Below are 22,310 nucleotides of genomic sequence, written 5' to 3' on the forward strand. Positions count from 1 at the left end.
CTTCTCGCTCACCCAGAGTGGAGATCAGGGAGGAGGAAACCACTTATAGGCCAGGGCAGGGAGGGTGCGCCAGAGCCATCTGGGCTTCTCCGGTGTAGAGGCTGAGAGCACAGATTCTGGCACTGGACTACCCAGGTTCACATCCGGCCTGCTAGTTTCTGCCCACTGCTCCTCCCACCTACCACCGAACAGGACAGCCCTTCCCCCTCGCCTGCCCGGACACACAAATCCAAGCAGTGCAAGCTTCACACACTTCATCTCATTTGACTCCCACAAGCATTTTCCAGGATGAGGAAATGGAAGTTGCCCAATGCCGTGGGGCTAATAAAAGATTGCACTGAGCCTTGAACCCAAACGACCCAATTCCAGCGTCTGTGCTCTTAGCCACCGCCATATGGCTCACTACAGGTAGACACAGGCTTTTTTTTTCTTCTCTCGCTGCTTTCCGCTCTACACCCGAAAGAACAACCTGATTACTCAGTGAGCCCTCCAGGCCCGCAGGGAGCCACCTCTTTGTTCTACTTCCTCCACCTTCTCTAAAGCTCCTTCTCCCTTCCTTCTTCCTTCTTGTCTCTCTCACTCGGGACAGAGCTGCTTTTTCAAATGTTGAATCTATTCTATAATATTATAGACATAAAACAAGCATCCATGTACCCACCACCCAGTTTATGACATAGCAACACTGTTATTATTGCTAAAGCCCCAGCATCATGCCCAGCTGGCTTGGCTCAGTGGTTGAGCATCGACCTATGAACCAGAAGGTCCCTGGTTCAATTCCAGGTCAGGGCATGTGCCCGGGTGGTGGGCTCGATCCCCAGTACGGGGCGTGCAGGAGGCAGCAGATCAATGGTTCTCTCTCATCATTGATGTTTCTATCTCTCTCCCTCTCCCTTGCTCTTTGAAATCAATAAAAATATATGTTTTTAGAAAAGCCCCAGCATCATATTCCCCAATTGCATTTCTCACCCTAGAGCAGTGGTTCTCAACCTTCCTAGTGCCACGACCCTTTAATACAGTTCCTCATGTTGTGGTGACCCCCAATTTCATTGTTACAAATTGAACACAATTAAAGCATCGTGATTCATCACCAAAACAATATGTCATTATATATGTGTTTTTCCGATGGTCTTAGGCGACCCCTGTGAAAGGGTCGTTCGACCCCCAAAGGGGTCGCGACCCACAGGTTGAGAACCGCTGCCCTAGTGGGAACCAGGATACTCGATTGGTGACAATCATTTCCATGCATCTTTAGAAACACAGTAAGGAATTCTTGAGATTAATTTTTAAAAAATCCTCACCTGAGGATAAGCTTTTTCCTGATTTCTGAGAGAGAGAGAGAGAGAGAGAGAGGCAGACAGACATTGATTGGTTGCCTCCCACAGGTGCCCTGGGGATAGAACCCGTCACTCTTCAGTGTGCGGAGGCCACACTGGCCAGGGCTTGAGCTTGATTCCTGAGAAGGAAAAGGTAGCAGGAGCGGGGGAGCAAGGTGGAGGAGTCACTTGAATTGAATCTATTTTGAAAATAAATTATGATGAAATATTTCAGACACAGAAAGGCATATAGAATAATGGAATGAATTTCCTGCTTAGGACATAAAACATGAAAAAAATAATCCCCATTAAAAAAGTCCCCAGGGTTTTCCTCCCTGATCACATACATCCTCACAGTTGAACCACCCACCTGAACTGGGGATTTCTCCTTTGGAGATGGATCTTGGGGGAGGAGCAGGAATTTGCAATCAGGTGGAGATGGAAAAAGGTGTCACTAACAGAGATCAGCAGGGCAAAGAGTCAGAGGAATCAGTTTGGGCAGCATGTATTGGGCGTGGATGGCAACCTGGGGGACCTGTGGGGGAGGTGAGGGGGGGTTTGGGGCAGTAGATCAGCAGCCAGCCCCGCTCTCCCTGGGGGACCTGTGGGGGAGGTGAGGGGGGGTTTGGGGCAGTAGATCAGCAGCCTGCCCCGCTCTCCCTGGGGGACCTGTCGGGGAGGTGAGGGGGGGTTTGGGGCAGTAGATCAGCAGCCAGCCCCGCTCTCCCTGGGGGACCTGTGGGGGAGGTGAGGGGGGGGGTTTGGGGCAGTAGATCAGCAGCCTGCCCCGCTCTCCCTGGGGGACCTGTGGGGGAGGTGAGGGGGGGTTTGGGGCAGTAGATCAGCAGCCTGCCCCGCTCTCCCTGGGGGACCTGTGGGGGAGGTGAGGGGGGGTTTGGGGCAGTAGATCAGCAGCCAGCCCCGCTCTCCCTGGAGGCCTCGCTTCTGTATTTCCCCCTATCATTGCCCTAGTCACATGGAATCATATTTTTTGTTGGTTTGACGCTGAGATCCTAAAGGGAGGGACCGTCTCAGTCATCTTTGTTAGCTGAGCACCTAATACAGTGGCTAGCACAGATGGGCTTTATTCAATATTAAATTGGTAAATGAGTCAACGAATAACTATTTAATTGATTTCAACCTCCCTTGGTGGGGGTGGGATGCTGGTGGCAAGAAGAATGGAAAATCTGATCAAAAGTGTTTTTGAAGAGAATTGTCATTGTATCATCACGAGGTCCAGTACACCACTACCTCCAGCAGTGTTACCGCACAGAGACCTGCTTTAATGTGTGTCAGTAAGGTGAGGATCTGCTGTGGAGACAGGCATGGAATGATGGGATGGATGACCACAGGGCTTGTCCCAGCTTCAGCTACTACCAGTGTCATTCAGCAGTGTCACTGGCTCTGATGGGAGGTATGCAAAGAATCAGCTTCCCACAGCAGCAGGGCCCATTTCTCTTCCTTAAAAACAGTCCCCAAAGCTCTGACCGGGTGGCTCCATTGGTTGGAGCATCATCTTGATATCCCAAGGTTTCAAGTTCTATCCCCTGTCAGGGCACATACAAGAATTGACCGATGAATGCGTAAATAAGTGGAACAAAAAAGCTATGTCTCTCTCTTCCTCTTTCTCTTTCTCTTTCTCTTTCTCTTTCTCTTTCTCTTTCTATTCCTCTTTCTCTTTTTCTAAGATCAATAAAATAAAATAAAAATCCTCTGCCAAGACCGTTTGGCTCGGTGGATAGAGCGTCGGCCTGCGGACTGAAAGGTCCCAGGTTCGATTCCGGTCAAGGGCATGTACCTTGGTTGTGGGCACATCCCCAGTGGGAGGTGTGCAGGAGGCGGCTGGTCGATGTTTCTCTCCCATCGATGTTTCTAGCTCTCTATCCCTCTCCCTTCCTCTCTGTAAAAAATCAATAAAAATATATTAAAATAAAATAAAATAAAAATCCTCAGAGCCTATGCATCCCCTCCTATGTGTTCATTATTTGGCGAACTCTGCTTATGGCTACAAAGGCGGCCCCTCATTTGCATCCCTAGAAGCCCTGAGAGGGGCTGGGTATGCTCCTCTCAGTGGGTTCTGAGTGGTGAGAAGAGCTGTTCTCAGACGCTGCATTCCACATGGGCCCAACACACAGATAAAGGCGTCTGCAAATAGTGGCATCTCTTTGCACACAAAGAATTAATAGGCTGACGGCTGTTTATTCTCCTGCACCAGTCAAATATGCCCTGCAATCCTGTTTTGACTGAACCCCAGAACTCCCTGAGCCTCGCAGTAGTAGTTCGTTCTTTTTCAGCGCAATACAGTATTCCATCGCATGAACACACTGAAATGCGTTAATCCATCCTGCGCTGGACTGTTCCGATGTTTACGGTTTGGGGTTATTATGGTTAGTGCTGCTATGGAAATCGTTTTACGTGGCTTTTGGTGCACATGTGCGCACATTCCTCCTGGGCATGTGTCTAGGAGTGAAATTGCTGGGTCATCGTGTGTGCATATAATCAGCTTTAACAGGAACCACTCAATGGTTTTCCCCTCTACCCACTGAATCTGAGAGCTCCTTTGCTCCACATCCTTGGCCAACACTTGGTTTTGTATTTTTTCTTCTTCTCATTTTAGCCATTCTGGCGGGGATGAGCGTCCCTTTTCAAAATTAAATTTCCTGTGCTGAGCACCTTATAGGCATCTTCTTATTTTACCATCACGGAGTCCCACGCGGAGGGGATTGCCGCTAACAGTGTTACAGGTGAGAAAACTGAACTCGAAGAAGTGAAGGCACTTCCTCAAGGCCACACAGCGAGGACTAGGGCAGGGGCCCCAGGCTTCACTGTCCCCACTCGCTGTGGTCTGGGGCCCAGGCCGGTAGGGGCGGGAGACCCAGGAAGACAAAGCACTGGAGCTGGTGAGAGCAATGCAGCACCTGAGCCATTACGTGAGGTGCGATGGTGGCCCCAAGGATGAATGACACCAGGCCCAGCGGGTGGGTCAGGGGCAGCCACAGGGGGCACTGGTTGAACTGGACCTTTGGGTAAGTCAACTTCGAGTAGTAGCACCCGTCTCCAATGGTCCTAGTGAGGGTTTCAGGTGCCGGCATTAGGTAAAGCTCCCGGTGCCGGGCGCAGAGCTGGTGCTTGGGAAGGGTTGTTGAAGGAATTCGTGAGCATACAGGAATGGGAGGGCTGTGGTTATGGTCCCTCCTGGAGCCAGGGGGATGGACAAAGTCACCTCTCTAGGTCCTTTTTCATCCTGAGTCTGGGAGGGCCAGGGGAGAGCTGGGTAAAGGGCCAGCTCCACGTCCAGGGAAGAAGACCCCACCACCACCCCGTCCACCACTGAGAGGGGCTCTGAGTCCCATTGCTTTCTACACAGGAAGAAATAACATACCGGCCACTCCCTACCCCCATCAGCACACTCTCCCCCTCTCCCCACCTCCATCCTGGTCCCTGAACCCCGCGGAAAGGAGTAGTCTGGGAGCAACAACTCTTGGAGAAAGGCCCCGGCAGGCCGGGGATGGGCGAAGGAGGTGTGTGTGTTTGTTTTGAAAACCTGGTGCAGCTCCAGAAGAGGAGGGGAGGAGGAGGAGGAGGAGGAGGAGGAAGGGGGGGGGGGGAGGAGGAGGGGGGGGGAGAAGAGGAAGGAGGAGGGAGAAGAGGGGGAGGAGGAGTACAAGGACACGGGGAGAAAAGGGGAGAATTAATGTATTATTCAGACTCCAGGGCCAAGAACAGAAGCCTCTTCCTGCTTATCCTGTCCCCTCCTCCACCAGCGTCAGACGTGGGAGTTGCCTTGGGGGATCCAAGGTAGGGGAGGGAGTGCGGGGAAGCTGAGGGCCTGGGGTGGGGGGCTAGACCCGGAGCGGACGGGGATGAGAGAGGTTGCTTGCAGACTGTGGTGGGCTGGGTTCTCGAAGGCACCCCACCGGCGGGCGGCCAGTCCCAGGTCCGGCTGAGCCCCGGCCAAGCGCTGCCAGAGCTGGCTCAACAGCGGCCCCTGCTGGCCAGCGCCCTCCCTGCGGGGCGGGGCGCCCCCGCCGCCAGGAGCCCCGCGGGTGAATCCAGCTGTCAGATCAGAAAATGTCGGGGCTCCGGGCCGCGGAATGTCCCCAAGCGACGGCTCTCGGCCCTTCCAGTCGCCACCGAAGGCCCTCAGCCACCTGTACACCCAGGACACCGACTGAGGGTCCCCCTGAGCCAGTTCGGGGCCAGCGGCGGCGGAAAAGAGGATCAAGGTCCCCAGCTTCAGGAGGCTCCTGGTCTGGGTAGAGTTATTTTGTTTGTTTTTTAAAACTTTATTTGGCCCTAGCCGGTTTGGCTCAGTGGATAGAGCGTCGGCCTGCAGACTCAAGGGTCCCAGGTTCGATTCTGGTCAAGGGCATGTACCTTGGTTGCGGGCACATCCCCAGTAGGGGGCGTGCAGGAGGCAGCTGATCGATGTTTCTCCCTCATCGAAGTTTCTAACTCTCTATCCCTCTCCCTTCCTCTCTGTAAAAAATCAATAATATATATATATAGACTTTATTTGGAAAAAAAATGATAGGTTACAGAAGAGGTACAAGAACGATGCAATCATCCTCCATATAGCCCTTACCTAGAGTCACCACTTGGTAAATAAAAATATGTAAATATATTATTTTCCTGAACGGAGAGGAGGGCAGCCATCATGCCCATTTACCCCTTCAGAGGGTGTTTTCTAAGAGCAAGGACATTCTCTTGCATAGTCACAGTAGACTTTTCAAGTTGGAGGAATTCAACATTGATACAATACATTTACTGACTTATTTATTTACGTACTTTTAATCCTCGCCCGAGGAGATTTTTTTCCATTGATTTCTAGAGAGAGTGGAAGGGAGGAAAGAAAGAGGGAGGGAGGGAGAGAGAGAGAGAACCATCCATGTGAGAGAGACACAGCACATCAATTAGTTGCCTCCCTCTTGAGCCCCATCCAGGGATTGAACCTGCAACCAGGGTACTTGCCTTTGACTGGGAATCGAACCCAAGACCCTTCGGTCTGACGCTGTAACTACTGAGCCAAACCAGCCAGGGCCATATTTCAATTTTATCAGTTGATTCAATAAGGGTCCTTGAAGGGTCCTTTTTCCCTCTAGGGTAGGCTTCAGACCAGGATCACACCTTGAACTTACTTGTTATGTTTCTTTCGGCTTCTGTAATCTGGAGCGATTTCTCATCTGTATCATCTTTCTTGACATTTTTTTTTTCAGAGTAGAGACCCCCTTTATTCCTTTAACTGAGTGCCCCTGCTTTTGGGTTTGCCTGGTGTTTCCTTACGTATAGATTCAGGCTGTGCATCCCTGGTGGGAATATTACCTAAGTGACACTATCTTCTTGGGGTGGGGTGGGGGGGGTGGGGGCGGGATTCTCCGCCTTAAGGGTTCATGAGACTCCTGAACCTCTAAGGATTAATCCCTGAGTTATCTGTAAAAACTTTAATCATATTTTCAACGCAGGTTGTAAACAGCACCATTAATTGTATGTGTGTGTTTTCTCTCCGTTGATGGCCGGCTTAGGCTCTGGCCCTCAGTTTCTCCCCTTCTCTCCCTTCTGCCACCAAACTTGCCATTGAAATTCAGGAGCTCCTGTTGAAAGCATTATTCTTTTCTGAAGGCCAGTAGGGATACCCTAGTTGCCCAGCTCAGTGGTCTTCGGGGTGCGTACCCTTTTGACCTGCTCTCAGAGCCTGGGCCTGGCCCTCCTCCCTGAAACCTCCCAGGGCCCAGGGCCGCACTGCTTCCCTAGTCTCCGCCCATCCTCCCGCCCCCGCAAATGGCTGGTGCCTGCTGGCTGCTCTGGGAGTGGCCCTGCTGGAGGTGGTTTATGGGGGGAAACCTGCTGGTCCTGGTCTTTCTGGTGTCCTCCCACACCCAAGTGGAGACTTCCTTCCAGTTCCTGAGGTCAGGTGGGTCTCTGGACTCGTTCCGCCTTCTAGTGGCTTCAACATCCCCTCGCTTCTTCACCAATTTAGGAGAGTAGTCCCGAATCTCCCACCCTCCTGTCGGACTGGCCCAGGGGATGCCCCTCAGATTCCAGTCATCAGTGGAACGGGTTACTTCTCTCTCAATCTGCAGCTCCTCCTTCGTCCTTGTCCCGTTGTGACTCACCATCTCTCTGTCATCTGCACTCCCAATAGGAGCTATTTTTCACCCTTACATCAAAGCCATGCCTTCCCTTTCAAAGATCTCACCCTTACCTCCCTCTGCTTCTCTTTCCTGATCTGTGTTCTGTTTTGAAATCCCTAAATGGTCTTCCGTTCTTCCTTCTCTTTCTAATGCCCTCAAATGATCATGTCCCTCCTGCCCACCCCCCTCACCCTGTCAGTCACCAGGCTCAAGTCTCACATACTTAACATGTCCCCCAAGTCCTTGAGAATTGGATCTGTGGATTCTTCCAGACTCCCACCCTCCCCATCTAGTCACATGCCCTTCATTCCAGTCCTTTTGAGTGCCTACTAGCCATATGTGGCTAGTGGCTACCATATTGAACAGCACAGGCAGAGAACGTTGTCATCATCGCAGAAAGTTCTAGTGGATGTTGGTTTCACTGACCCCCTATACCCAGACACCTGGTGTATGTCCAGTCCTTCAGCAGTTCAGTGGTGACGAGGCCCACCCCTGGGCTGCAGGAGAGCTGAGTGTGAAGACTGGGAATGCCCGGTCTTCAACCTCAGATCTCGAAGTCTGGAAGGCTCCTGCAAGAGCAGGGCTTTGGGCGCTGGGGCCGAGGTTTGATCAGGGCCTGGAAACAAGAGTGGCCCTTAAGCACAGGCTTCCTGCTCAAACCCAGCCATCTACTCTCCCTCCTGCAGGCCTGCCCAAATGCAGTCCTGTTCTCTTTCACTCAGTATCGCAGTCCTATGCTGGGGATGCAGGGACGGAAAAGACTGCACAGTCCCTGCCTTGGAGAAAGAAAGAGAGAGATCGTCACCTGCCTCGTGACAAAGACTTTCAAAGAGGCCTCGCCAAAGATCGAAAGGCCTGCCAGTGCCCTGTGTTCGTGGGGGTGAGGGGAAACCAGCAATCTCATCCATCGCTGGGGGTCGCAAATTGGCGAAAACTCTTTTGGAGGGCAATTCCATGAAAATCTATCTCAAATTTAAAAGTTCATAAACTTTGACCCAGCCATGTCATATTTATACATTTGTCTTACAGATACACACATAATTGCAGTGTACTAAGATATATCCTGCAGGCAGACACAATCTAAATATCCACTAGGAGAGGAATAATGAAATAAATCATGACACACCAATATGATGGGAGACTGTAGATTTGATAAAGGCAGACATATTTTTAAATGAAAATAGCAAGGTGCTGAACAGTGTGGAATGTGTACTATCATTTGTGTCACACACACACACACACACACACACACACTGCTTGTATATACCCAAATTATCTCTGGAAAGATATATTAAAACTGTTTTTCATATATATATATACTATATTAATATATATGTATATATATGTAGTGTATATATATATACACATACATATATATATATATATTTGATTTTTTACAGAGAGGAAGGGAGAGCACTAGAGAGTTAGAAACATCAACGAGAGAGAAACATCGATCAGCTGCCTCTTGCACACCCCTCCTAGGGACATGCCTGCAACCAAGGTACATGCTCTTGACTGGAATCGAACCTGGGACCCTTCAGTCTGCAGGCCAACGCTCTATCCACTGAGCCAAACCAGCTAGGGCGAAAAACTGTTTTTCTTTTTAACTATGCACATGTATTACCTTTTATTTTTATTTTTGAACAGGCACCAGCTGAGTAATGGTAAGCTGGGGGAGTGGCGCGGGGAGTGAGGAAATTCCTGGAGAAATCTCCTCGGTCACCTACTCAGTGTATCCAGTGGCTGCACAATCCCTGCCTTGGAGGTGACAAGGCGACAGTCCAGAAATGTCACCCACGCTGTGACCCATCTTCATCACCACTAGAGGCCTCGCCCTATGTTGGCTGCCATACTGCCTGTGCCCAGTAGGGGGAAGCACAGACTCACCAAAGCAGTGGTTCCAAACTTCAAGCATCCCTTCTAGGATTTCCTCCTCTGTGGACCACGATGAGAAAGATAGTGCCGCCAAGCCAACCACATTTTATTGGGTAATAATTGATTAAAGTCTTCCCCTCTTATTTTTTGGTTCCTCTCAGTTCTGATCAGCACAAGAGAGAGACATCGTAAGCTTGCCGGGCTAGCTGTTTTCCACACAAGAGGTTCCACTCAGCCCAGCCTGATTCCACCACACCAGGAGTGAGGGTGGCTGGCAATGGTGTTGAGGGCACAGGCCGGCAGCTACCGCCTTGGAGGCTCCCCCCCCTGCGGGGGTTTTCAGCTGTGGGCGGGCACAACTTCTGTCCGTATCCTACTTGCTCAAAGAGGTAGTTCTGGGCCAGAGGAAGGAAGTGTGAACACCTGGCACCGCGGGCGTGGCTGGTGGCAGCCACTGTCCCACATGTGTTTGTGTCCCTTGCTAGGCTACGGGCAGCCGAAGAACAGGGACTCTTCTCATCTGCTACAGCCCCTCCAGGAGAGAGCACAGGCTGGGCACACAGCTGGTGCTAAGTGAAAGCTTGTTGTACATGGGAAGAGGTCGTTCATTGTGGAGATCTGGGACCAAGTTCTTTAAAAAGAAATAAAGAAGGAGGGGAGGAAAGGAGAAAAAAGAAAGAGAGAAAGAAAGAAAGAAAGAAAGAAAGAAAGAAAGAAAGAGAAAGAAAGAAAGGTCTTAGCTAATCTCAAGGGCAAGAATCCAAGGGCAAGACTCTGGTCTGTTCTAGGCTGGAGGTGAGGGCAGTGGGTGCAGAATGGGTCCCCTTCTTAGCACGCCCAAGAGAATTCTGCTGTGTCTGACCTTCTGGGTCCCTGGCTGGGACAGGTAAGAAGTGACTACATCTCTCACCCACCTGAGGGGCTGATGACTTTGGTTTCCATCAGGAAGACCTGGGGGAAGGGGCTGACTCATTCCAGGGCCCTCCTTAAGATTAGATAGTTAATTTCCCGGCTCCTGCTTAAATTCTTGTCAGGGTTTTTATTTATTTTTATTTAAAAGGGAGGGCAGCCCTGACTGGTTTGGCTCCGTGGATAGAGCGTCGGCCTGCAGACTGAAGGGTCCCAGGTTCGATTCCCGTCAAGGGCATGTGCCTTGGTTGCCGGCACATCCCCAGTAGGGGGTGTGCAGGAGGTGGCTGATCGATGTTTCTCTCTCATTGATGCTTCTAACTCTCTGTCCCTCTCCCTTCCTCTCTGTAAAAAAATCAATAAAATATATTTTTAAAAAAATAAAAAAAAATAAAAGGGAGGGCAGAAGGAAGAGGAAACTATGGCCTGGCCTAGAGAAAATCCAGGGCTCATGAATGGGTCCTCCTTCCTCCATGCCTTGGTAGTGCAAGAAGAGACCACTTGGGGATCCCCACAAACTAAATGGGGAGCAGCGGAAAGAAAAGCTTCAAACTCAGACTGGAGATTGTGCCCAGACCTGGGGTCCTACGCCCCTCAATACTCTCATCCTCTGGCCCATCCTGGATGGGAGGGGTGTGAGGCGCCAGGACGGCAGCTCCAAGGCTGTGTAGGCTTTGAGAGGAGGCCTGTTTCTGCTTTCTATTAGCTGCCTGCCCTCGGGCAACACAACCTCCTTGAGCCTCAGTGTCCCCGTCTCCAAAATTAGGGTGTCACTATCTATACTGCCTTCCCTGGTCATTGTCCGGATAAACGGAAGAAGACCTCTGAAGCGTTCCTGGAATTGCCAGGCACCAGAGACTGTTGTTCTCCAAGATGCGAAGCTACCTTAGGTCCCTGGTGACAGCGTCAAGGAGATTCATTTCCCCTCTGCAGCGCCTGCTCCTTTCCCAGCCCGGATGCCAGCGTTCATCCTCCATTCCCAACCCCCACGCGTCTCCTGGAGACTGCCTCGGTGGTCCCCAGATGCTGGAATTCTGCCCTTTTCCACGGGCGCTCGCATTCTAAAGCCACTGGGGGTGCCGGCACAGGCGCGGAGAGTTGGTCCAGGGCGGGACAGGTCGCGGGGAGGGGTCGCCGTTGGACTGGGTCTGCGCTCCGCCCCGCCCCCCGCCCTTCTTTGGGGTTCTCATTTGCAGATGCTTCCCTCTGGTCCTCAGCTCTTCCCTGGGCTACACAGAGGAGAGAAACAAGGGGTGGGGGGCTTGGAAGGGGGCTCCCACCTTCTCGGTCGGGAACCCGAGAGGGGGACGCAGCGGTGGCGCCCCCGTGCTGCCCGGTGATGGGTCTCCCGGCCGCACTCGCAGTGGCTGACCATCACCAGCTGGAGGTTTGCCCACCCCGGCCCCCAGCAGGGACCCCATGCCCGCGGACCCCGCCGATGCCCGGCTGGGAGAGAGAGGCAGCCTGCGGTTCTAGGACCCGGAGGCGCTGCCTGGCGCGCCGCCGCCTCCGCCTCGCCTCGGTCGCCTCCCGCTCGGGCAGGTGAAGCGGCGCCCGCCGCCCCCTCTGCGGCAGGTGAACCGGGTCGGCCGCCCCCGCCCCGCCGCGCCATGGCCGCCGCGGACCCCGGGCCGGCACCCCGCGCCCGCCCCCTCCCTGCAGCCCGCCCCCCTGGGGCTGGGCGCTCGGCGGCGGCGGCGGAGCGCGGTTTGCGCGCACCGGGAGCGAGAGCAGAAGTTCGAGACGCGCCGAGGGGGGAGCCCGCGCCGCAGCTTCCTGCCCCCGGCCCAGCCCTCTGGCCCCGGCGGCCTGCAGCCTGACTTCCTCCCCCCACCCCGCAGCTCGCCGCCCGGCTCCTCGGACGGGGCCGCCGCGATGGGACGCCGCGCCCGGGCCCCTGCGCGCCGCTGAGCCGAGCTCCCGCGCCGCCGAGCCCCCCGCGACCGCTGCCAGCCGCGGCTCACCTCGTCCCCCAGGCCGGGAGCCTCGCCCCCGGCCCCCCGGAAAGCTGGATTTCCGAGGCTGGAGGCGCCTGGCCGGCTGGGTGGGGACCACCATGGGCAACGCGGCCGGCAGCGCAGAGCCGCCCGCGGGCCTGGCCGCGCCGTCACCCAAGCAGCCCGCGGCGCCCAAGCAGCCGATGCCCGCGGCGGGCGAGCTGGAAGAACGGTTCAACCGCGTTCTGGTGAGGCTGACCTGCCGCGCACAGGGCGCGGGCGGGGTGTGTGTGTGTGTGTTGGGGAGGGGGGGGCGGCAGGAGCTCGGCACGCGTCCCCGCCCCCCGGGGGCTCAGGTACCGCTTGGAGATCCCCAGTCCAGTGGCTGCCCTCCGCGGGGTGGCACCGACGGTGGCTTCTCTCAGTGACTTAGCACTCTCCCCCCAAAACTTTCTTCCTCAACCACCCAGTCTCCCTCCCCAAGACACCCCATCCCCCCAGTGCTCTCGGATCTAAAGGTCTAAGCAAAAATGTCCTGTGAGCAAGTTGGGAGTGGAGCCCAGAAAAGGGGTTCGCGGGACACCCCTTCGCCACTGCACACAGGCCCGGCCACCAGGCACGGGTCTGGAGCATCTGCTGGTGTCTCAGGGTCAAAGATGGCAGGGGTGACATGTCACCTCCTGGCAGCTGGAGAGGGAGCTGGGTGTTTGGTCTCGATGTGTTGGTGCCTAGGCTGCTGGCAGCTGGGCTGTCAGATCCTGCAGAGGGGATGCTGTGTTTCTCGCCCCCTCTATCTGGGAGAGGTTGCCCAAGGTCCTTATCTTGGGCACCCCTTCCTACCACTGCAGGGATTAAGGGTAGGAAGGATGGGGTCAGGAAGAGTTGCTCACTCTGGCTTGGTGGGGAGCAAAAGTCTGGAGGCACCCACACTGCCCACTGCCACCTGCTCCCCGGAATTGGGGATCTGGGGACTTGGCCACTGGGGAGGGAGCCATCAGCTCAGGCCAAGCCTAGAGGCAGTCAGGATGTGTTGGGTGGGTGGGGGCTCCCTAAGACCTGGTGGGAGGCAGAAGTAAGGAGAAAGGGTCACTCATTCTCACTTCCCTTTCCCCAGCCCAGCCCTGTCCCAGGCTCCCAGGCTCCCTTCTCTAAGTGCCTGGTGGCCTGTCTCCTGTCAGCTCCCTTGCTGGACACTGGGTGACAGGCGAATAAGGCCCTGCCTTTCCCCAGAGGCACTGCCCATTCTGAGCAGCCTGGCACTGCAGGTCTGAGGGGGGTTGGGGGGCCCAGGGCGGCGCAGGCAGCAGAGCAGTGCTGGCTGGTGGCTGTCTCAGTGCTTCTCCCCTCTACCTCCCTGACATCATTTCCCTTCCCCTGGCGAGTAGGCCGCCCTTGCCAGGTCCTCTGCATGGCCCCTCCTAACAGTTCCTGGAAATCTTGGCTGCTCCCCCTCCCAGGAGAAAGGCTCAGAGGGTTTGGAGGAGCTATGGGGTGGGGTCTGGTCTATGCTTGAGAAGCATCTTGCTTGATTATGGGAGAGGGAGGGACTCTGAGGGACACCCCACACCAGGCTGGGCCCCGATTACCCCATCCCTACACCTGTTCCCCTTTCCCCAAACCCATGGCCTGGCAGAGCTGAACTGAGCTGAGCAGATGGGGAGAGGGGGAGAATGAAGAGAGATGGTGTCTGGGGCCATCTGGGGAGCCTGAGTTGCTGGTGGATCCCTGGACCCCTGCCAGCTTGACTGGGGAACCCAGGTTTCCCCCCCAACCCCCAGCCCCCTGAGTGTGTGCCTATGGATGAGGATTGGACTGGCTCTCAGGGTGAGGTCCAGGCCCCAATTCCTTCTCTGTTACATGCACTAATGAGGAGGAGCCATGTGAATAATTCAGACCAGTGGAAAGTCCAGAAGTCAAGTGGTTGAGGTTCTGATGCATGTGTGGGACTTGATTGCTCTGCTGGCGTTTTGGCCTTTGCTCAGATTGGCTGAGTCTGACACGAAATGCCATTGGGAGTGCCTAAGTACCAGGGTGTAGAGGGTGGAGGCCCCAAGATGGGCCTTAAAGGGTGTCCTGGGGGGGGCGGGAAAGGGTGGTGGCTGGGTAGAAATCTAGGGCAGCACCACCCCAGTCCCCGGGAGCCCCAGTGTGTTTACACCTCACCTTCCTGGGGACAGATCACCCTGTCCCTCATCCTGTATAGACAGAATGCACTCAACCCAAGGTTACTTGGCTAAGAACTTGGCTCTTCTCACTCCCCACCAGCAGGGGCATGAGCTCCATTGGGTGGCAGCCTTGGTCCCTGCCTGAGGCTGCCCAGGACTGAGGCTTTGGCTAAACCCACGGGCCTGGCGATGGGAATTGTAGGGCATGCCTTCATCTGAGCACGGCCTTCATCTGAGTCCTGCCCTTCATGAATGTCCAAGAGAAGAGCCTAAGACAGCTGAGCGTGATGGGCCATCTCCCCCAGAGACACCCAGTCTTGATGGGAGAAGCACAGTCCCCGCCCCTTGGGATCTAGTCACTTGGCCCCAGGAAACCTCTTCCTTTCGTTTAAGCTCCGCCCTTTCATTCTTGGTAGGGAGCAGGATCCTGAAACCCCAAACCACTGCTGGGCTCCTGGCTGTGGGGCCCATCTTGTCGGTGAGGGGTGGTGCCCCCACCATGGCCCACAGCCAAAACGGAGATGCGGGAGCTTGCTCTTCCTTTCCCCCCTGGCAGCCTTTCTCCCATGCAAGGGTGGGTGGTGGGGCTACTTTTCTAAGAAGGCTGTACGAGAGAGGGGTGCCCCTGCTTAAAATGGGGGTGGGGAGAAAGGGCAGGTTGAGCCAGGATTTCCGCCTGCTGCCTTAGCAACAGCGGAGGAGCCATGCTGCCCAGCGACACGGGCCTGCTGCAATGGTGGGAAGCCAGCCCGCCAGCTCTGCACTCTCGCCTCTCCTGTGCCATGCCCGCGGCTGGGTGTCTTCCGCCCCTTCAGGCCTTCCCCGGCCAGGGTTAGGGTTTGGGATGGCAAGACACTCTTTCCAGGCCTGCCAGGAGTGCCATGCTATGGTCAGGCAGAGGACACCCTGATCTGTCTGGGCAGGGAGGAGCCTGTAATCTTAGGGCCACGGGATCCAGGGAAGGTGACTGGGATGTTGTCCTTGAGGCTGAGAGTGATGCTGGCATCCAAAAGGAGGCTGGACCACTTGGAGAAGAATTTGCCTGATGGGGCCTAGCTGCCCAGGAGTGCCCCTAGCCTGTGCCCAGGGTCATGGGCACTTGGCTAGGCTGTGTGGAGGGGTCAGGACAGCCCCAAGCAGGGTGTGGGTGCTGGGATCCTGCTTTAGCTGGACCCCCCCTCCCTGCTGGAGCTGGTGTAAGGAGCAGAGGTGGTATCTCCATGCTGTGGGCCTGCCAGGGAGGGGCTGTCTCCTTGACCATCTGTCCCACTCCCTGGGGTGGGGCGGATGAAGTATGGGGGCATGTAGCTGTGGGGTGGCTCAGGCCCTGTGCCTCTCATCTCTGGGGGGGTCTCACACAGAGGATCCCAGTGGAGTGGTGGCCATGTGGTCAGATGCTGGGCTGGGCAGAGGCTGCGGGTTGACATTCCCAGCAGGCAGGGCGGGCACAGGCTGGCCCTGGCACCCAGGGATGCGGTGGGCATGATTCACAGTGACATCTGGGGCCAGTTGGCAAAGAGCTGGGTGAGATGGGCAGGAGCAGGTGGGGCTGCTCAGAGGGCCACCTCTGCATTTTTCCCAGAAACATGGAGCCCTGGAAGGTGGCTTGGGCCTCCTGCCTCTGGGAGCGGCCGGGGTTACTCATGGGAAAGGTAGAGGAGATTCCTGGGCTTTGGGGTCGTGAAGCTTGGGTGCTGCATTTTGTCTTTGCCACTTTGTACCTTGAGCAAGTTATCTGCCCCTTCTGAGCTTCAGTTTTCCTCACGTGTGAAAAGAGGATAGTAATGGCATATGCCGGCCTCCTAGGACTGTTGGAGGGATTAAATAGGAGGGACCCGCCCTGTGTGGCTCAATGGTTGAGCATTGACCCATGAACCAGGAGGTCAATTCCTAGTCAGGACACATGCCCGGGTTGTGGGCTTGATCGCCAGTGGGGGGCGTGCAGGAGGCAGCTGCGTGATGTTTGTCTCATTGATGTTTCTATCTCTCTATCCTTCTCCCTTCCCCTCTCTCTAAAAAATCAATTAAAATATTAAAAAAGAAATAGAGTTGAGGGGATTAGATAGAGGGCTTAGCACAGTGCCTGATGCAGAGCAAGTGCTCAGTAAACACTGCACTGTGAGGTGGGGGTTTGACGGTGGGGTCGGTCCGGTCCTCTCTATCTTGGGGCCCTTCGAGATGAAAGAGCCCACTTGGGCCTCTCCCCTGCCCCCACCCACCTTACCAAGACCAACCAAGGTTGCTGTCTTTTTTTTTTTTTTTTAATATATTTTATTGATTTTTTACAGAGAGGAAGGGAGAGAGATAGAGAGTTAGAAACATCGATGAGAAAGAATCATCGATCAGCTGCCTCCTGCACATCTCCCACTGGGGATGTGCCCACAACCCAGGTACATGCCCTTGACCGGAATCGAACCTGGGACCTCTCAGTCCGCAGGCCGACGCTCTATCCACTGAGCCAAACCGGTTTCGGCAAGGTTGCTGTCTTTAGCCATCACCGGCCAGGCTGCCCTCCCTGCCATCATGCAGGTCGGCAGCAGTAGGGCCTACACCGAAAACTGCCTGGCGGCCGGAAACCACGAGAGGGAGGGCCCGCCTCTCCTGGAGGGTGGGGCAGCGGTGTTGCTAACGGTAGCTGGTTAACTGTATGCACATGTGGAAGGGGGCAGGGAGGCCTCCACTTCCCTCTGAGAGAGGGTGCGCTGGTGGTGGTGGTGGGGGGGGGGGGGGTTCCCCAGTGAGTAAGAGCTCGGTGTGGGCAACAACAGGAAGCGTAGGGTGCTGGGTGGCAGGAAATGGGGCTGGCTGTTCCTGATTCCTCAGACGGGAGACTGGGCCAGTCTGTCTGCAGAAGACCCTGGGGTCCAGGACCCACAGTTTTCATAGTCCTCAGTGCTCCGTCTTTAGAGGAAACGCAATCGTCTTACCCGCTTGCCAGCCAGGTCACCGTGGGCAAGCGACTTAATCTCTCCGTGCCTCAGTTTCTCATTTGTGAAATGGGGATTGAAATAGTATCAATCCCGTAGGCTTGTTGTTGAGGTTTAAATGAGTTAAAGCATTTAGAATGGAACCTCGCACAGAATGTTTTGGGAGTATTTATTATTAGTGTTTAAATATAATTTTCATTGATTTCAGGGAGGAAAGGAGAGGGAGAGAGAGATAGAAACATCAATGATGAGAGAGAATGAGGAGAGAGAATCATTGATCAGCTACCTCCTGCATGCCTCCTACTGGGGATCGAGCCTGCATCCCAGGCTTGTGCCTTGACTGGGAATTGAACTGTGACCTCTTGATTCAGACATCTACACTCAACCACTGAGCCACACCAGCCAGGCTGGGATTATTTATTATTATTGTTGTTGTTCTCCTATCAACTTGGCTTTATGGGCAGTGCCTGCTGCCCTGGCTCCCACCCTGCTTGTCCTTGTCCCTGCTGTGGGAATCCTTGAACCCTGATGGGAGAAACTGTTAACTTTCTGGGGTTCTTAGTACTTGATCCTAGGCTTGAGTTACTCCACAACCCTCTCCTATAAGCCTGGATTGCTTGCCCTAAAAGCCCCAGAAAATCTAGATATTGGAATTTTTTAAAGTGGATAAAATTGATTGTTTTTGGAAATGCGCTGAGAGCTCTAAAACCGAGATTGAGGCCAGATAGAGGTGGGTGGGGGAGATAGATGGAGAAGTGGGGGCTGGGGGACAGGGCCACTTCTAGGCTCATTAGGCTGTGGAACCCCTGCAGGGCTGGTCTGAGACTGGAGTTGGTGCCCAAGTTCAAGGGCATCCTGGGGCTCCAAGGGGAGAGGTTGGGCAGGTGGGTTGGAATTAGTCTCAGTTCAAATGAAAGTGAAACTGGAGGGTGTGGCTGTGTCCAGATGTAGCCGGAGCCCCTCAGTCTCCAGGGACGCCTTCTGACGTCAGCACTGGGGGGGCGTCGTAAAGACCTGCAAGGGCCTGGTCCTGGGGGAGCAAGGCTGGAGGACCCTCTGGCACTCAGAGAGGTAGGAGTAGGGAAGGAGGAGACTGAACTCCACACCTTTTTTTTTTTTTTTTAAATATATTTTTATTGATTTCAGAAAGGCAAGGAGGGGAGAGAGACAGAAACATCAATGATGAGAGAGAATCATTGATTGGCTGCCTCCTGCACACCCCACACTGGGGATCAAGCCCACAACCCAGGCATGTGCCCTGACCAGGAATCGAACTGTGACCTCCTAGTTCATAGGTTGACACTCAATCACTGAGCCATGCAGGCCGGGCTGATCTCCACACATTCTAATAGAAATATTGGGATAAAAAAGAAAGAAAGAAACATTGGGAAATCAGCTCCTTTTCTTGGCTACACCCCAGGAGATGAAGCCTACCTCCTCCTCCCTCTGACCCAAAGCATACAGGGTGCAGGGGGAGGGTGCTGAAGGGCCAGGTCATCTTTGGCCAGGCCTTGGAGGCAGGTTTGTTTTATCTGGATGTTTTCACTAACTTCTGCTCACCACACGACCCCTCACCTTGGGATCAGAGACGCACTTCCCCATCCCCCAGAGTGCCTCTTCGTTGTGGTGCATCACGAAGAGTATTATTGCCACCAGAACACAGCTTCGCACGGGGGTTCCTAGCAGCTCTGTGGGTCTGAGGCAGGAGGGAAGCATGCCCATTGTATTATTTATTTATAAAATATATTTTATTGATTTCAGACAGGAAGAGAGAGGGAGAGAGAGATAGAAACATCAATGATGAGAGAGAATCATCGATTGGCTGCCTCCTGCACGCCCCACACTGGGGACGCAGCCTGAAACCCAGGCATGTGCCCTGACTGGGAATCGAACCGTGACGTCCTGGTTCATAGGTCGATGCTCAACCACTGAACAACACTGGCCAGGCAAGTGTGCCCATTTTATGGAGAAGGAAATTGAGGCTCAAGGAGCAAAGAAGTGATAGGGCTGGTGGGCCCAGAGCAGCCCCTGCCCCAGGAGGCAAGTCACACACCCCTGGATTTCCCTGTCCTTTCCTGGTCCATGTGAGCTCTGTCAGCCAGACTTCTACGAGTCTCCCAGGGCTCAGCCCCATCGTGCTGCCTCCCTGCTGAGGGCCCTGGGTCTGGGGGCCTGTTCTTATTTCTCAGGGTGGCCTCACCCCACTCAGAGTGAGTGGCATCCACTGGCCCCTCTCCTGCTCCCTAGGGTGCCCATCTCCTCGGTGGGCATAGCCAAGGAACAGCTGCTAATTAGTGCTCAGCGCTGTCAGAGCTATTTCTGATCTCGGAGCCTAAATTTAGCCCGTCTGGCAGGCTGGCATGTGGGCCTGCGGGCCTGAGGGGGGCCAGGTGGGGAAGGGGCAGAGGGGAGAGGGTGGGCCGAGGCTGTGGGTCAGGACAGGTGTGCCGGCTCCAGCAGAGGCCTCCCCCTCCCCACTAATGACCATGGTGCTGTCCTGGGGGACAGGCCAGGCTCTGGGGCAAAGTTAGCTCTGGGCTCAAAGCCCACCCAGCTCCCCTCTTACTGGCTTGTAACCTGGGGCCGGTCCCTAATCTGTGCCGGCACCTGTAAGATGGGCTAATCATGGTGCCAGTGATGGAGTGAGAGTGGACAGTGGTCACCTGCGTGCAAGGCTCAGAGCAATGCCCAGCTCCCAGCTCCATAAGCTTTCAGGCAAAGCCGGCCCCCAGGATGGTTGGTGCCGCTGGGACCATTCCAGGCCCTAAACAGGTCCCGGGTTGGGTGAGGGCCCAGGAAGACCCATATTGGGAAATGGCTCTTCCCTCTAAGCCGCAGCGGTTCTCAACCTGTGGGCCGCGACCCCTTCGCCTAAGACCATCCTGCCTATCAGATATTTACATTACGATTCATAACAGTAGCAACATTACAGTTACGAAGTAGCAACAAAAATAATTTTATGGTTGGGTCACAACATGAGGAACTGTATTTAAAGGGCCAGAAGGTTGAGAACCACTGCCTAAGGCTCAGCTGCCCCTCACCGCCCCCCCCACCCCCCACCTCCCTCCTCTCTGGTTCTGCTCCGGTTTCCTTGTTATTGCCTGTTCTCCCTCCCTCACTGCTTCTTCCTTCCCCTCAGCCTTGCCCCATCACTTTAGCCCTGCCCCGCCCTGGGTCTCTGTGGGGTGGGGATGGATGAGAGAGAGAGAGAGAGAGAGAGAGAGAGAGAGAGAGAGAGAGAGAGAGAGAGCGCAGGCAGGCTCCCTGGCCCAGTAGAACCCTCCCCAAGGGCAGGAGCTGCTCTGGCTGTGGCCGTGGTTGGTTGGAGGAGGTGGCGGCTGAGGCAGCAGCAGTTTCCCCAGTCGGGCTCCTTTCATAAGCGGGGTGAGGGGTGACGCATCCCCAGGCCGGCCTGGGGGGGCTGCCGGAAGGGCAGTTTCACCTTTCACCTCGGGGCCCAGACAGAAAGCTTGGGCAATGGGGGCTGAGAGCGCAGCTTCCTGTGGTCTGGGCCTGACCCAGGGCCGTGATTTTGGGGATGAGGTCTGGGCAGAGCCCTAGCGCTAGGCCCAGCACCCCAGAGAGGAAGCTGGCTGTGGGCCTCAGTGGGTGTGGCCCCTCTCAGTTCCAGCTGTGGCCTCCCGTCTGGGCGTCAGGGCGACGTGAGCTGGGGACCGGGCTTCCTTCCATGTCACCCCAGGAGACTTGGAGCTCCTGGGGGGCAAGAACTGTTTCCTGGGGTCTGACACATAGTAGACACTCAATAAACCCGAGGTTGACTGCATTGGGGTGAATTGGCATCGTCTTCTGGGTCTATTAGGAAGACCTGCTAAGTCTTGGGGGTCCAGGAGCCCTGAGTGCTGGCAACACCCGGTGGCTCCACATCCCCAGCGGGACTGTATGCCTGCCCTGTGGGGAGGGGCTTGACAGGGACACCACGCCCATGAGGACCCAGGCAGAGCCCTGCTGAGGCTTCCTTAGCTCTCGAGGGGAGTCCCAGCCTGGGCCACCCCAGCGTGCTGTCTGCCTGGGCCACAGACCCAGCCTGGGCCACAGACCCAGCGTGCTGTCTGCGCGCCCCAGGTCCTGTGGCTGGGTGACCTTCCCCTGGAATCCCCCCTCCCACCCCGAAGCCATGATGCACCTGCTTGGAATTCCCTGACCTCTGACCTCAGCTCCCTCAGCCTGTCTCCATCTCCTTCCTCCCAGAAGTGACGAGGTGGGAGGGGCTGGAGAGGGATGGGAAAGAAGGCTGCTGTCTGCATCATGGCAAGATTTTTTGGTGTTGCCCTAGCCCAGTGGTGGGCGCACTCATTAGTCAACAGAGCCAAATGTCAACAGGGCAACGATTGATATTTCTTTTGAGAGCCAAATTTTTTAAACTTAAACTATATAGGTAGGTACATTGTTATTAACTTAATTAGGGTACTCCTAAGGCTTAGGAAGAGCCACACTCAAGGGGCCAAAGAGCTGCCTGTGGCTCAAGAGCCGCAGTTTGCCGACCACGACCCTAGCCGATTCGGCTCAGTGGATAGAGTGTTGGCCCTTGGACTGAAGGGTTCCGGGTTCGATTCTGAGCAAGGGTCAAGGGCATGTACCTCGGTTGCAGGCTCGATCCCCGGCCCTGGTTGGGGCACGTGTGGGAGGCAACCAATCGATGTGTCTCTCTCACATTGATGTTTTTAGCTCTCTGTCTCTCCCCCTCCCTTCCACTCACTCTAAAAATCATTGGAAAAATATGCTCAGGTGAGGATCAACAAAAAGGTTTTTCTGGTGTTTGTGAGACACTGGTGCCCTGGGCTGGGCATGTGGTGCCTGGTGGTGTGTGGCCACACTGGAGCCTGGCTGTAGATGGCTCTCCTGTTAGCTTCTTGCCCCAATGGAGAAGGGATGATACCTTCTTATTGCACACTAGAGGCCTGGTGCACAAAATCTGTGCAGGGGCGGAGTGTCCCTCAGCCCAGCCTGCACCCTCTCCAATCTGGGACCCCTTCGGGGCTGTCCGACTGCCGGTTTATCGGGCCTAAACCAGCAGTCAGACATCCCTCTCGCA

The 22,310-nt window shown here is 55.1% G+C and overlaps 1 protein-coding gene across 6 annotated transcripts in view; it reads left to right on the forward strand.

Annotated features, from left to right (window-relative positions):
* Window positions 1-11,809: 11,809 nt before the first annotated feature.
* Window positions 11,810-22,310, forward strand: part of FMNL1 (formin like 1) — a 29,080-nt gene continuing 18,579 nt past the window's right edge. For 2 of the 6 annotated variants that reach the window (XM_059670451.1, XM_059670450.1), the window contains exon 1: window positions 11,810-12,413. In XM_059670451.1, coding sequence (XP_059526434.1) covers window positions 12,285-12,413 — 129 coding nt within the window. In that variant the 5' untranslated portion in view covers window positions 11,810-12,284. The remainder of the gene's footprint in view (window positions 12,414-22,310) is intronic. The other 4 variants (XM_059670447.1, XM_059670449.1, XM_059670446.1 and 1 more) reach the window with 4 other exon arrangements.

The sequence above is a fragment of the Myotis daubentonii genome, chromosome 16 (genome assembly GCF_963259705.1).
Source record: "Myotis daubentonii chromosome 16, mMyoDau2.1, whole genome shotgun sequence".
Classification (NCBI taxonomy): Eukaryota; Metazoa; Chordata; class Mammalia; order Chiroptera; family Vespertilionidae; genus Myotis; species Myotis daubentonii.